This window comes from Amblyomma americanum, chromosome 10, assembly GCF_052857255.1.
Source record: "Amblyomma americanum isolate KBUSLIRL-KWMA chromosome 10, ASM5285725v1, whole genome shotgun sequence".
Taxonomy (NCBI): Eukaryota; Metazoa; Arthropoda; class Arachnida; order Ixodida; family Ixodidae; genus Amblyomma; species Amblyomma americanum.
Window position 1 is genome coordinate 15,552,146 of NC_135506.1, and position 13,460 is coordinate 15,565,605.

Below are 13,460 nucleotides of genomic sequence, written 5' to 3' on the forward strand. Positions count from 1 at the left end.
TGCCTTGGCGGGCAACTCTGGAAAAGTTGTTTCGGCGCGTAAACTGACTGAAACCCTCTAATAGCATAGTACCGTGACTGAGGATAATGTATTGAGTTGAGGATGATGAAGAGTTGTTATTTTGTGCCAGCATAAGCCATCTTTCTCCGTGAGAGCCCTTGTCGTCTGCGCGCTTGTGTTCCTTGACTGCTTCGAATCTTCGGATTCTTTGCGGTAAGCTTTTCAGGACAGAGGACGCAGTTACTAAAAAGGGAATAAACCGCTACCCCAGCGCGCAGCCGCCTTCGTTAACAGTGTGCTTCGTCCAGTTTCAGATAAAACGAAGCTGTCTTTATGCAGTCAGTCTTCAGCTGCTTTACTGGTTCTGTACTAAGCTCAAGTAACACCTGTTGCTGGGCTAGTTGGTGCATAGTTCTATGTTCAAACGTTAGCGCAAAATAACACATTCACAAGAAAGGTGGACAAGACAGTGCGTTGTCTTGTCTACCTTTCTTGTGAATGTGCCTTATTTTGCGCTAGCGTTTGTACATAGAACTGTACTAAGCTTCTTTTAGCGAGTTCGTCCTCAACTGTTCGTACCGTGACGCTTTCGTAACGGTAGGACGCTCCGTTCGTGCATTTAACAGCGGGACTAACGCCATGTTCTCTACACAGGCCTGCCGAATGTCTTCCGAAGGCGTGAGGCCGAGAGGTTTCTACCCGTCCACCAAATACCTAAGCCCTCTCGAGCGAAAACGCTTGCGAGCCATCGGAAAAGATCCGACGCCAGCGCCGGCCGAGGATAAAAACGCTCGGACACCAAGCAAAGGCGCTTTTAAAGTTGCGGCGGGACGCCAGGCCGGCGCCAAGAAAGAGGTCGCTCAGAAGAAGCGAAAGCGGAATGCCTCCAGCCCGTCAAATAAGCTCACCGAAGTACGGCCCAAAACGAAACCGGCCCCGTCCAAGGCGGCACCGCTTCCAGAGGCAAAGTCCTGGGTCATCCCGCTGTCGGAGAAAGATTCGACCTTGTGCACAGCGTCCTCCGTAGAGCCAGAATTGGAGCCTCCAGCTAAGAAAGCTCGCAAGTTCTTCTCATCTGGGCTACGAGCTTCTGTGCACAGCGCCAGCAAAGCGATGCCCGCCACGGTTGTCTCATGGAATGGCAAATTCAAACTTGAGTTCAAGCCAGCGGTCACAACCAAGAAGGAACCAAAAGCTGCTATTAAAAGGGAGCTGGCAATGACTATGCCGCTCAAGGCACAGGCAGGAAGTGCACCCACTCAAAGCTCCAAGTTCTCTTTGCCTGAGCAGGATGTTTGCGATGTACCAGAAGAGGAATCCACGAAGGACAAGCAGGCTGAAGTCGGAAAGGAAAACAACCACACATCGACTAAATCCTGTGAAAAGTGGGAAGTCTGGATGGAGAAAGGGTCTGAGACTCAGGCTTCAGCAGCGTGCAAAGCGCGTGGTAGATCGCCTGCCAATGATATAAAAGAAGACAGCACTCGCTTTGAAAAGGAAAACTTGCCAACTGCTGTCGTCACAGGTCGGAAGCAGTTTTCCTCGAAACCCAAGAGGGTGGAACCAGAACTGGTAGAGTCAGTGATAACCGTATCCTCCCGTGACAGCAGTGCTTGTACCTCTACATTGCACGAGGTACTTGATGAGGACCATCACCTCCCACTGAAAGCTTTATGCACTAACGTACTGTGCAGCGGAGACGGGGAAAAGGAGGCTGCAGAGCAATCTGCCACTCCACCTCCAAGCAGGTCTGGCAGCCCTCGCAGCAAGACTCCTTATCCAATATTTTCGACGCCTACATCTGACCACGCGAAGAGGGAACTGTGCAAGATACCGATGTCGCCCATCGAGGTGCCAAAAAAGAAGTTTTTGGCGGCATCTTTGGACCCTAATCAACTAATTATTGATGCTGGACAGAAGAAGTTTGGACACACAACATGTTCCACCTGTGGCATGGTGTATACTCTTGGAGACGCTGAGGATGAGAAGTTGCACACAAAGCATCATAATTCATTCCTGGCTGTTGTCAAGTTTCCGGTGAGAGCTTCTATTTGCATAAAGCCTGTTTCATGGTAGTGCAAGGTATTTTGTTCATTAGAATGATTTATGGGGTTTAACGTCTAAAAGTGACTCTATGAGAGACTAGACTATGAGAGACGCCGTAGTGGATGGCTGCGGGTAATTCCGACCACCTGGCATTCTTTAACATGCATTGACTTCATACAGTACATGGGTCTCTAGCATTTCGCCTCCATTGAAATGCAACCGCCTTGGCCAGGACCAAACCAGTGTAGTTTGGGGTCAGCAGCCGAGCGCCATAACCGTAGAGCCAGTGCGGTGGCTGTTGTCCATTAGAAGTGCATAGATATATTGCACAGGCAAAATACTTCTAGGACTTGAGTTTCTGATGTGCAAGATAGTGAACTGGGAAGAAATTCACAGATGATCTGCATGATTCATGCGGCAGAGTATGATTTAGCATTAAGGTTCCCCCCAGACATAGTATCCAGTGCCACGTTCAGGCCGTGCGAGCGGATGCCGTGATCCAGTCCATCAGTCACCGTGTGACGCGCTATACACCCGCTCCACTCTCCCCACCACTCGACTCTGGCGACCACGGTGTCCTTCAATTCACTTGTCACCTCCCACACTCTCCCCCCCCCCCCCCCCCCACCTCCCCCCTTGAAAGTGGAGAGGATGAATCTCCCTCTCCACATGCAGTAATGGGCGTTATAATGCGAGCGCATTAAAGGGTTGACAAAGGTTAGCAGCAGAAGAAAAGTCTGCGGGGCCATTGTGTGCATGATGAGCTATACTCCCATTGCTTGAGGTTTGCAGTTCTTGTTAAATTCATTACTGCTTCCATTGTGCTGTCGGTATCAGCAGCCACTTAACTTCACAGGTAGTACTTCCTTTACATTCAGTTCTGGTTTTTATCCTGTTGTATGAACAGTACAACCCACTGTTCAGAGTTTGAGTGCCAACTGATTTGATAGCTTCAAAGTTGCTATTATTTGTGTTTACTCGAATGTGCAAGTTTCTATGCCAGTAGTGGAACTGAGAAGTCAGCCCCCAAGCTGTAATTGAATCAGTGTTACTGAATTATTAAAGTCACCTTTCTTCTTCTGTGCTGGCAAAAGCAATCCTCACGTTAAAATCGTGGTCATGCTGCCCTTGGCTAAATATAGCAGTTATTTATATAATTTTTATTAGAGGGAATTTTTCACCTTTGTTTTAAGTTGCAGAAAAATGTCGCTGCATCCCGGATGCCACAATAGGGCATTTTTAGTTGCTGCTGCTGTTGCCGCTAATGCAGGGTTGGAAGAACCAGCGTGAAGTCGGCATCTACCTAGATGGCAAAGTGATCATGGTGTCGCCCAACGATCCAAAGTGCATGCTGAACAAGATGAACGAAATCCGACAGATGGTGGACAGGTATGTCAGCTGCCATCTACCATCGCCTTCATGACTTACAGTGGTTGTCGAAGTTAGGCTGGAAGTTAGGCAGTGGTTGTGGATTTCAGCAAGCAAACTGGGTCATTGCAGCAACCTTATTGCGCCTATTCAAAATGTTTGTCATTTTCGAAGTCATTCTTAGTGTTCACACGGTTTAATTTTACACACATATTAAGAAATTTGTCAGGTAAGTTCATGTTTGTTATGAATATGCAAGGTGAGGTTCACTGCAGGTTAGCCATACAGCACAAATTGCACATATCTGTGCAGCCTGAAGGAATAAGAATATGTATCTTTAACTTTTATCAACGTGATTAGAAACTAAAAGGGAGGACTATTGGGCCAGTTGGTTCATGATTCAAGACTGAGAACGGCGCGAAAAATGGGACAAGATAGAGAGAAGCAACACACACAGCACTGAACTTACAACTGAGTGTATTTCATGCGAGAGCGCAATAAATACAGGAAATACACATAAAAACTAAGAGAACACCATGATATAAGATTGATACTATTGCAGGTCAATATCTAAAAAGGCTATCTCTTTTCTCGATAAGCGAAGAGACGGCACGCTCAAGCACTTGTCACCTCTCGTGTGGATGACGAAAGCTTCGTATAGTTCTCATTTTTTAAATACACTCAGTTGTAAGTTCGGTGCTGTGTGTGTTGCTTCTCTCTATCTTGCCCCGTTTTTCGCGCCGTTTTCAGTCTTGAATTAGAAACCAACCTTGTCTTGGTTATGTTTGGTTACGCGCTGACCTTTGGTGCAATGGATTTCTCTTCACAAAAAGGTTTGGCCGCTTTGCCTATCTGCAAAAAATTTATGATCGGGAAAGTTCGTTTCATATAATATCGAGAAACAGCATAGTGATGGGCGGACAACACGATCGTGTTTTGACAATTGTGACATCCATTTAGGCTTGCGCATATCCACTCGCAAGGGGATCCATATAGGAATGCACTGGTTTTTTAATAATTTACAGCTGTTGTTTCAAGACTGAGGTCACAAAAGCTGAAGGTTCCTCATGTGACCTAATCGGCACTACACTATACTACAGCTCCTGCGCAAGCAATACACTTATGCTGGTGTTCCTGTAGGTGCATAGAAAGCCAGTGAATGCATTTTTTTTGAAAATTGGTTTTTTGGGGAAAGGAAATGGCAAATTATACCTGAACCATGGCACCACTGTAAAGGAAGGGATAAAGGAGGGACTGAGAGAAGAAAGGAAGAAAGAGGTGCCGTAGTGGAGGGCTCCGGAATAATTCTGACCACCTGAAAATTTTTAACATCGTACAGCACAGGGGCGCCTTTGTGTTTCACCTCCATCGAAACGCGGCCTGCGGCGCCGCAGTCGGGTTCGAACCCGGGTACTCCGGATCAGTAGCCGAGCGCCTTAACCACTAAGCCACCGCAGTGGGGCATTTTTTTCTCTTCGAGTTGTTTTTGACAAGATTTCTTGCTATTACACTAGCACAGGTGTTCTCACGTCAGCATCGTTTCAGGTTGCTATTTCTCCATTACTGGTTACAAATCATCATCACTATTATTATAATTAATGTGGGAGTTCTTTTCTAATTCTCCTCTGTAGAGTACCTGAAATTTTGACCTCATTCATTGTTAAAAAAAAAGCATCTGTTCTCATATGATCATTTGCAGGTACAGTCACAGCCCGACTATCACAGAGCACACTTCAGCGTTCTGCCTATTCTCACGCTGCGTACAGTAGATAGGAAAGTTTCTTCCAGGTAAATGCGAGCACATTTGCACACCATATATATTAAGTGCCACCAAACTTTCATTAGGTTAGGCACAGGAGGAGTTTTATCAGCAAAGCGTGCTCCGTATTATTGTAGCTGTGACTGTGCATGCCAGAGGTTTTTTTCATTACACCTTCCTGCCTAGCGGAGTCGAACTCGGATAAGTTCGATAAAACATGAATTGTGAAATTCACTGTTGTCCACGTGAACCAAAAAAAATTAGGCAGTGTTTATCCTACAACCTTTGTCCGTAAAGTTCCGACACTGAGACCATTAAAAAAAAATGCGTTTAACATCGAAATCATTTGTGCAGCACCCCTTCGAAATAGTCTCTCTTGCAGTCTATATACAGCTTCCAACGCTTCTTGAGGTCTTGGAAACAGTTGGAAAACGCTTCTTTTGGCAGGGCTGTCAGCTCCTTTGTCGTGGTGTCTTGAATGGCCTCCACGCTCCCCATCCAGCGACCTTTTAGGGCTCTCTTCACATGAGGAAACAAAAAAAATCGCATGGGGAGAGGTCAGGCGAGTATAGCGGATGGGGAAGAACAGTAATGCTGTGCTTGGCAAGAAATTTTATCACGCCGAGAGCAGTGTGCGGCCTTGCGTTATCGTGGAGAAGGCTCCACTGTCTAGATGCCCAGGTTAGTCAGGGCGACGGCATCGCAGTGCATCACGCATGTGTTGGATCACGCGGATGTAAAACTCCTGATTCCCCGCCTGCCCTTGTGCGACGAACTTGTGGTGTATGACACCTCTGGCATCGAAAAAACTATCAGCATCGTCTTTGTTTTGGTCTTCGGTCGCCGCACCTTTCTCGACGCCGGTCAGCTTGTGGAACGCCATTCGGCGCTTTGCCTCTTTGTTTGAGGATCGTATTCAAAGCACCATGTTTCATCTTCAGCACTGATGCTATCGACGAATGCAGCATCCTTCTCTGCCTCGGAGAGCAAATCAGCACTCACTGATGCCCACGTGTCCCTCTGGTCCTGTGTGAGGGAGTGCGACACAAGTATGGCGTTCAGCTTTCGTTTCCCCAAACTCTCAGGCAAAATTTGGTGGCATGTTGTCTTACTAATGTCGAGAGCATCTGATAGCATGCGGACAGTAATGGTGCTGTCTTGCTGTACGATTTCCCTGACCCAGGGCACGTTGTTTTCACTCCTTGAGGTTGAAGGGCGCCTCTGCCTTGTGTCGTCTTCCACCGACGTTCTCCCCGAAACGAACCTCTTGTGCCACTCGAGAACTCGCGCCCGCGATAATGTCTCATTGCTGTAAATGTCACAAAGGTACTCATACGTCTGTGTGACGGAATGACGTCGCCAGACCGGAGCATTCCCATTGGCTGATTGGCTGAGAGGAAGTGATGTCATCAGACCAGAGCATTCCCATTGGCTGAAAGGAAGTGACATCACCAGACTGGAAGTGTTGCCACTTCCGGTAAAGGCATCAATAGCTGCTAATGGGCTGCTAACGCGAATGCTAAACTCCCAAGACATATTGGAATTACATGTTCCTGTCATTTATTTTCTCGCTTTTGATTAATAGCTTGTCTGATTTTCTCCCATTTCTTTTCCTTCTCTTCCAACAACAAAGGGAGCTGGGCATTGTGGAGGATGAGTCAGCTACGCATGGCCCTCAGATGTACTTTGTCTTTGTGTCATATGACAAGAGAGTGCTTGGATTTCTTTCTGCTCAAGAAATCAAGGAGGTGAGTATACTTGCGTCTGGTTTCCAAAACATGTAACAGAGTGCACATGAGAGGGACAAAAAAAAATGTGTTCTGTTCCATTCTAAATGTTGCCTGGTAGTAACACTGTTAAAGCATGTATAGATGATTTTGTTGATGAATTGCATTTCTGTGTGATCCTTCAAGCTATGTGCTTCAAATTATGCGTAGTGTACGATTCAAGTCAAGGTTCTACTTCACTGCACTGAATTACTGATGCGTACTGGCAACGTCATGCGTGCCGAGATCATGCAACAGATTCACCAAGGGCGCTCGAAGAGGGCACAGCAATTGTACAGTGTGCTCCTGATGTTGTGCTTTGATCCATAAGAAGAATGCAGTGTATCTTTTACAGTCATTGAACATTTTGGAATCGGTCTATTTCCTTTGCCTAAACCCAAACATCCGCTACTGTATGATTTCATATCTCCTCGATCATGCATTGTTCATGACATTGTTTCCAATGGTACATTTACCTCCTCGATCATGCATTGCTCATGACATTGCTTGAAATGGTACATTTACATGAAGTGCATCTTGTGCTTGTTGGTGTCGTCAGCACTGCTGGTCCTGGGGGCGGTACACACAGCACGCACTGTAGTTACCATCACACTTGTTTATGTCACAACTCTCTTCATACCTTGCTCAGCTAGCACTTTAAGAAAAAACAAAAAACATGGCCTACATAGCAAGAGCTTCCTCTGAGCTGTGCTCAAATTCACTGGCAGTTCAGAATAGGCTAGACAGGGTCATCGGGCATTCTAAAATTGCTGACTTCTCTGACTGCAGTAACCCACACAGGTGGAGTATATCTCTATCGTAATTCTCACTTTGGTAGATTGTAAGCGTACTGAATACAAAAGCTGCTATTTCTGGAGATTTCACTTGCGTGAAGTAATGGATGCGTCACATTGGATACTGCTAGTCAGTTCCAAATCATCGCCATGCTCCCTTCTCCATTGAGCATTGAGAGAAGGCCATAGCAATGAGCTAGGAGCCGAGTCTTACTTTAGGCAAACTGCTGGCACTTAAAAATCCAGTTTTACTGTGTGATGGGAACAGAACGCCGATCTTAAAATTTTCTGTCAAATGTGCAAAAATTGCATCTTTTGCAGTTTCAGAAATGTGTCTTCACAAGCACTGCAACAAAATCGCATGTTGTGGTGCGAAGAATGGTTGTTTGTTCTAACTCAGCAGAACCAATGTCCTGATATGAAATGTGTAAGATGCACTGAGCTACCAAACATAAATAAAAAGATTGCAGTATCAGGATGAAGGCGCATTGAACAAAAATGTCCTAAGTAAAAAAGGAAAAGAGAGCTTGCCACTTGTCTCACTCAAATTTAAATGCAGTTACACAAACAAGTGCACAACCTTGCCTTTCTGATAATGCATACACTTTCTCCTGGAGTTCGTCTTGCTTCTTCCAAAAGCCGCTGTAAAGCAAGTTGGGTGCAAATGCACCTGTGCCTTCTCAAAACCTGTTCAGGGAAAACGTTCCATGGGCATCACTGAGAGCAGTAGGCCATGATAAAATTTTCAGCTGAAACTTTGTGGTTGTGGTGCTTTGTTCTTGAGTGCAAGGTTGCGACATCAGATCCATGCTGCAGCAGGCACGTTTTGACGGAAGTGAAATGCAAAAGTGCCAGTGTGCTGTGCGGTGTCATGCATGTGAAAAGAACACAACTTGTCAGAATTCGCTTAGAGCCTCCACTACAGCAACTTTCTTCCCCCCCCCCACACTTCCATCTCTTCTCTTGTGGTATCCACTGCAATTGAGATGGTTATTATATGTTTCCTTTTCACATAACCTTTCCACCCCCACCACTTTTGAAAAATCAACCACACCGGCACTACACCTCGCTCTCAATTTTGCGTAGGGCTACAGGGTGATTCCCGACGATAGTGGCCGCATGAAGAACAGCTTCTGCTGCGAGCGCGAGCCAGTGAAGGCCGTCTGTGGAATCAGCCGGATCTGGACGGCACCATGCTACAGGCGCAAAAGGGTTGCATCACGACTCTTGGACCGCCTTAGGTAGGCCCTGATTGCCTGTTCTCTTCCTGAACACAGGATTCTTCTCGGTTCCATTGCGAGTTCTTTAAGTATTGAAGGCACGTCAGCTGAGGGAAGGCAGTTGAACTTAGAGGAATCCATGCAGATTCTAAATGTCTGACACACACTCACAGTGCTTCAAACAGAGACAGAATGTCACTTGACTAGTTACAGCCGTTAGGAGGATCAGACTGTGAGAATGGTTAGCCAACTCATTGTCGCTGAAGTGTAGATGTTGGCAGTTTACATATGTGTGAAGATTGCAGAAACATGGTCTTAGAGAGCAAGTGCACGCTAAGAAGATGCAGAAAAATTACCGGCGCACACGAGCTAAGTTGGCACTTGCCGCAGACTGTCTGTCAGGAAATAGAAACATGTGATGGGTTGGCGGATCAGCTTGCTAAAGCATCTTAAAAGATGCAAAGACATGACTGTCAGCATCCTAGTGGTGCCAGATGAGAAAAAGTAGTATGGTGTGTAGATTTAGCATTGGTGTATTAAAAAGAAGTGATAAAAACTGCATGTAGATGAAGATGGGGAATAAAGCACACATATTGGCGAAGTTGGGGCTGGTGAGCATTTCATAATCTACATACACCTACCTTTTGGTGTGAAGACAGTCTATTTAGCTGATCTATTTAATTGTTTGATGGCGTGGATATACTTAAGAAAATATGATGTAGGGTGTGTTGGTTCGTATTAATGGAACAATTTTAAGATGGCCCAAGTGCTGTATTAGACTTAAGGCCGGTTTCGACCAGGTCTATTCTTGAGCTGACATTTACCTGACTGCATGAAGCCTTTGCAGCAACACAAGGTTGTCATGTAAATGTTGAACAAAATATTGTGCTTTGTACTATGTATGTAGTGCTTGTTACTAGCTTTCTTATCATTGGAAATGATTATTCAATAAAATTATGGAATATGTTTTTTTTTCAGGTAGACCCACAGTAGCAAGGTTTGCACAGAACCTTGAACTCTTTGAATACCTTTGATTTCCTATAAACTGTTTCAGGGGCCATTGAATCTCCTTAACTTTTGATGTGCTGCTTAAATTACTTGAATAAGTCAGATTGATCCGGTTTATCTCTAAAAAGCAAGGCAACGTGATGGCTAAAAATGCCTTTCGGAGGTAACAATGGAAGATGGGGGAACAATGAAAAGGGGGAAAGAATGGGGACAGCCCAAAGAGACAATACGGCACTCAGCCATACCGTGGTCCTGAGAGGCCCACTTTGTCTGTCTCTGCAACAGGCCATAAATCCTTGCAGATGCACCGCCATGGCTCAGTGGCTAGGAGCTCGGCTACTGAGCGGGGTGTGAACCGGTTTGCAGAAAACAGAGTTTGGGGTACATTAAAGATACCCATGTTATTCCGGAGCCTGACTGGGCCGTAGTGGTTGGGGCTCTTGGCTACTGAAACCTACTGAAACCAGACTGCGGTGGGTGTGTTTTTATGGAGTCAAAAGGCAAGGTGCCCCAGTGTGCTATGTGATGTCAGTGCACATTAAAGATCCCCAGGTGGTCGAAGTTATTCCCGAGCCCTCCACTACAGCACCTCTTTCTCTTTCACTACCTCCTTTATCCCTTCCCTCCCTTCTTTTTTATCCCTCCTGGTGTGGTGCCAGGAGGTTCAGGTGTCCCCTGATATATGGGACAAACACTGCACCTTTTCCTTTCCCCAAAAAGAACAATTTTCATTTTTTTCTCACCCGCCGTGGTGGCTCAGTGGTTAGGGCGCTCGACTACTGATCCCGAGTTCCCGGGTTCGAACCCGACCGCGGCGGCTGCGTTTTTATGGAGGAAAAACGCTAAGGCGCCCGTGTGCTGTGCGATGTCAGTGCACGTTAAAGATCCCCAGGTGGTCGAAATTATTCCGGAGCCCTCCACTACGGCACCTATTCTTCCTTCACTCCCTCCCTTATCCCTTCCCTTACTGCGCGGTTCAGGTGTCCAATGATATATGAGACAGATACTGCGCCATTTCCTTCCCCCCCAAAAACCCATTATTATTATTATTTTTTTCTGCTCCCCTTCTCCACTTTATTTTTTTTTTCGGCATGTTTTCTTGTTTACCTAGACTTTCCTCTTGTACATGCAAATTAAAACAAACTATCATGATTAACTGGGTCTCCCAGCAGAACCCATGGTGAGTGCATTATTTCCTTGAGAATCCTTGGGGCAGCGGGGGTGCTTGTTTTCCCAGTTTCCTCCGTCTTCCACTGTTCCCACTGAGGGTCACTGCCCTGTTTTCAACACCAGTAATGCTGGTCTTAATCGTTATGATCCAAAAAAAAGAGCTCTTGCCCTCCTTGATTCTTGTCATTTGCATCCTGGAATTCTCCTTGAATTCAATGCCAAATATTCTGTACAATCCCTGTACAGTAGTGACAGCAGCAATCTTGCCACAGCAGCAGCATATGCCTTAGTGACTTGTATGCAAATTCAGATGCCACACAGAGGATGCATATCATGCTTTAGACTCGCTCTCAGTAACAATAGAAAACAGGTTAGTAGTACCAGAGTCCCTACCCTGGTAGTACTATTTTTAGTTTGTTTGAGGAAGCAGTCCAGTTTCACTGGTTAGAATACAATATATTCGTTTTTTATGCTCTTACTGCTTTCCAGACTGAACTTCTCCTTTGGCTGTCCGATCGACCTGCGCGAGATAGCATTCTCGGATCCAACCTTGATGGGCCGTGAGCTCGCCGCAGCATACACACAGAATGACCGCTTTCTTGTGTACCACCAGTGAATTGTCTTCTGCTGGCCTTTTTGTTATTAGTTTTGTTTTATTTGTTCTTGCTAAAGGCAGCAATTTTCGCACAGCATTTGCTGTTTTCTCTAGTCATTTTACGAAGCGAGGTTCTGTGCCACGCACATTGTTGCATTGAATACAAGTGTTTCATCTCGCTAACAGCAGATTGATGAAATTTGAAGGTAGCTGCTCAAGTTTTTCACACGCGCTTAAAGTACACACAGTTGTGTGGTTGTTTCAGAGCTGACCTCCTCAAAGTTTTTACAAAAGCCGCATTTTATTACATACAAGGCTTAAAAGACAAGGCAAGTTGAATGCTTGCTGCTGATGATTGTCCAAGATTTTTTATATTTTTAGCTACGACAAGTGCACTGGCTTATTTTATGTTGTTACACTTGATAAGAATTTTTGTTAGGCATGTCTGCCTTTATAAGGAACGATGCAACTGGATGCAGTTGTGAATTTTGTTATGTCGCTGTACTTTCATCAAAGCAAGTTTGTACCAGTGAAAGGTTTTTTTGGCTGTCAGAAGCTTGCTATAAAATAAGCACATGCTTAACATATCTATGGATATTTTGCAGTTTTTCCAGAGAGCGAAAGTCAGCTTCTGCAGTATATATTCTGTGTATAATGCATTGTAGATTTAGTTTTATCTATTGTACAGGAATGCATATCGACTTTTTAGCAGATCAGGCACTAAGAGTGGCCTGTTGCAAATACTTGTAGGGTGATGACCCGATTCTGAACAAATAAAAAATGTTATTGCAAATGGCTTGACATTTTTGTTGCACTTAACAAAGGTGCATAGTACATGGTTTGCACTTGTATCACAGGAACTGTCATATGAGAAGCGTAGCGTAGGAAGGTGCCTTCACCCTGGAATGTGTAAGTGTGATCGATTTGGCTGCACTTGCCGCACCAGTTCAAGGAGGGCAGCACTTCTGTGTCTTGCAAAAGTGCACACCTAGTGCATGTGAAGGGTATCAAGATGGCAGCGTCCATCTGTAGGTCAGAGAAGATATGACCGCTGCCTAAATGAAATGGTGGAAATTCTTTTGTGAAGGGAGGTGGTCCATGAGCAGTCGAGCCCTGCAGGCAATATTTCAGTGCATATTCATAAATCACGCATACAATACCTGCAACTTTGTTCAGGAAGCAATAGTTTCATGGGGCTGGTTGATGATAGCATTTGACTGCAATTTGGTGCACAAAATTTCTTTACGCACTTTGGGCTGTTGGCAACCATTGACAAGACTAGCTGCCGTCTGGTGGTGATGCTATGGTAAGTAGACGACCACGCTTCTCTCAGAACTGATCCAGCGAGTGCAACCAGTTCAAAGCGGTGTTATATGTGGCACACCTTTATGGTACTCTCGGAGTCATGTGCAAGGCACTTTGAGGAAGCTAACATAAAATTTTTCTTCTCTGCTAGTTTGCTCGTCTTTAAGTCTTGGTGCAAGCAAACAAGTGGCACAAGATACTGTTAATTTCACAAGTCCTGGTGGTGACACCGCCACCCTCGCTACTAAAATGTTTCACCTGCATTGCGAGGCGGTTCCCTCACAAAAGTATTTCCAATGTTGCAGCATTGCTGGTACTGACTGCTTTGAAAATGAAGCACACATAATGAGTGTTTAGAAGGTGTCTTTGCCGTACACATGCCTACGCAAAGGTCTTTTGCAAGTCGAGCGAAGTGTGTGAAAGTTTCCA

At 45.4% G+C, this 13,460-nt stretch overlaps 1 protein-coding gene across 1 annotated transcript; it reads left to right on the plus strand.

Moving 5' to 3' along the window:
- The first annotated feature begins 18 nt into the window (after positions 1–18).
- eco (Establishment of cohesion) lies at positions 19–12,519 on the plus strand. Its single transcript, XM_077641918.1, has 6 exons — positions 19–213; positions 655–2,037; positions 3,317–3,435; positions 6,807–6,921; positions 8,820–8,974; positions 11,621–12,519. Exons 2-6 carry the CDS (start codon positions 664–666, stop codon positions 11,745–11,747), a joined length of 1,890 nt encoding a protein of 629 aa, XP_077498044.1. The 5' UTR covers positions 19–213; positions 655–663; the 3' UTR covers positions 11,748–12,519.
- Positions 12,520–13,460: the final 941 nt, after the last annotated feature.

Bases quoted from the DNA above. Each gene is read 5' to 3' on its own strand.
- eco (XM_077641918.1), top strand. From the start codon at position 664: ATGTCTTCCGAAGGCGTGAGGCCGAGAGGTTTCTACCCGTCCACCAAA. The intron at 2,038-3,316 runs GTGAGAGCTTCT...CCGCTAATGCAG, and splicing joins TGGCTGTTGTCAAGTTTCCG to GGTTGGAAGAACCAGCGTGA. The intron at 8,975-11,620 runs GTAGGCCCTGAT...ACTGCTTTCCAG, and splicing joins CGACTCTTGGACCGCCTTAG to ACTGAACTTCTCCTTTGGCT.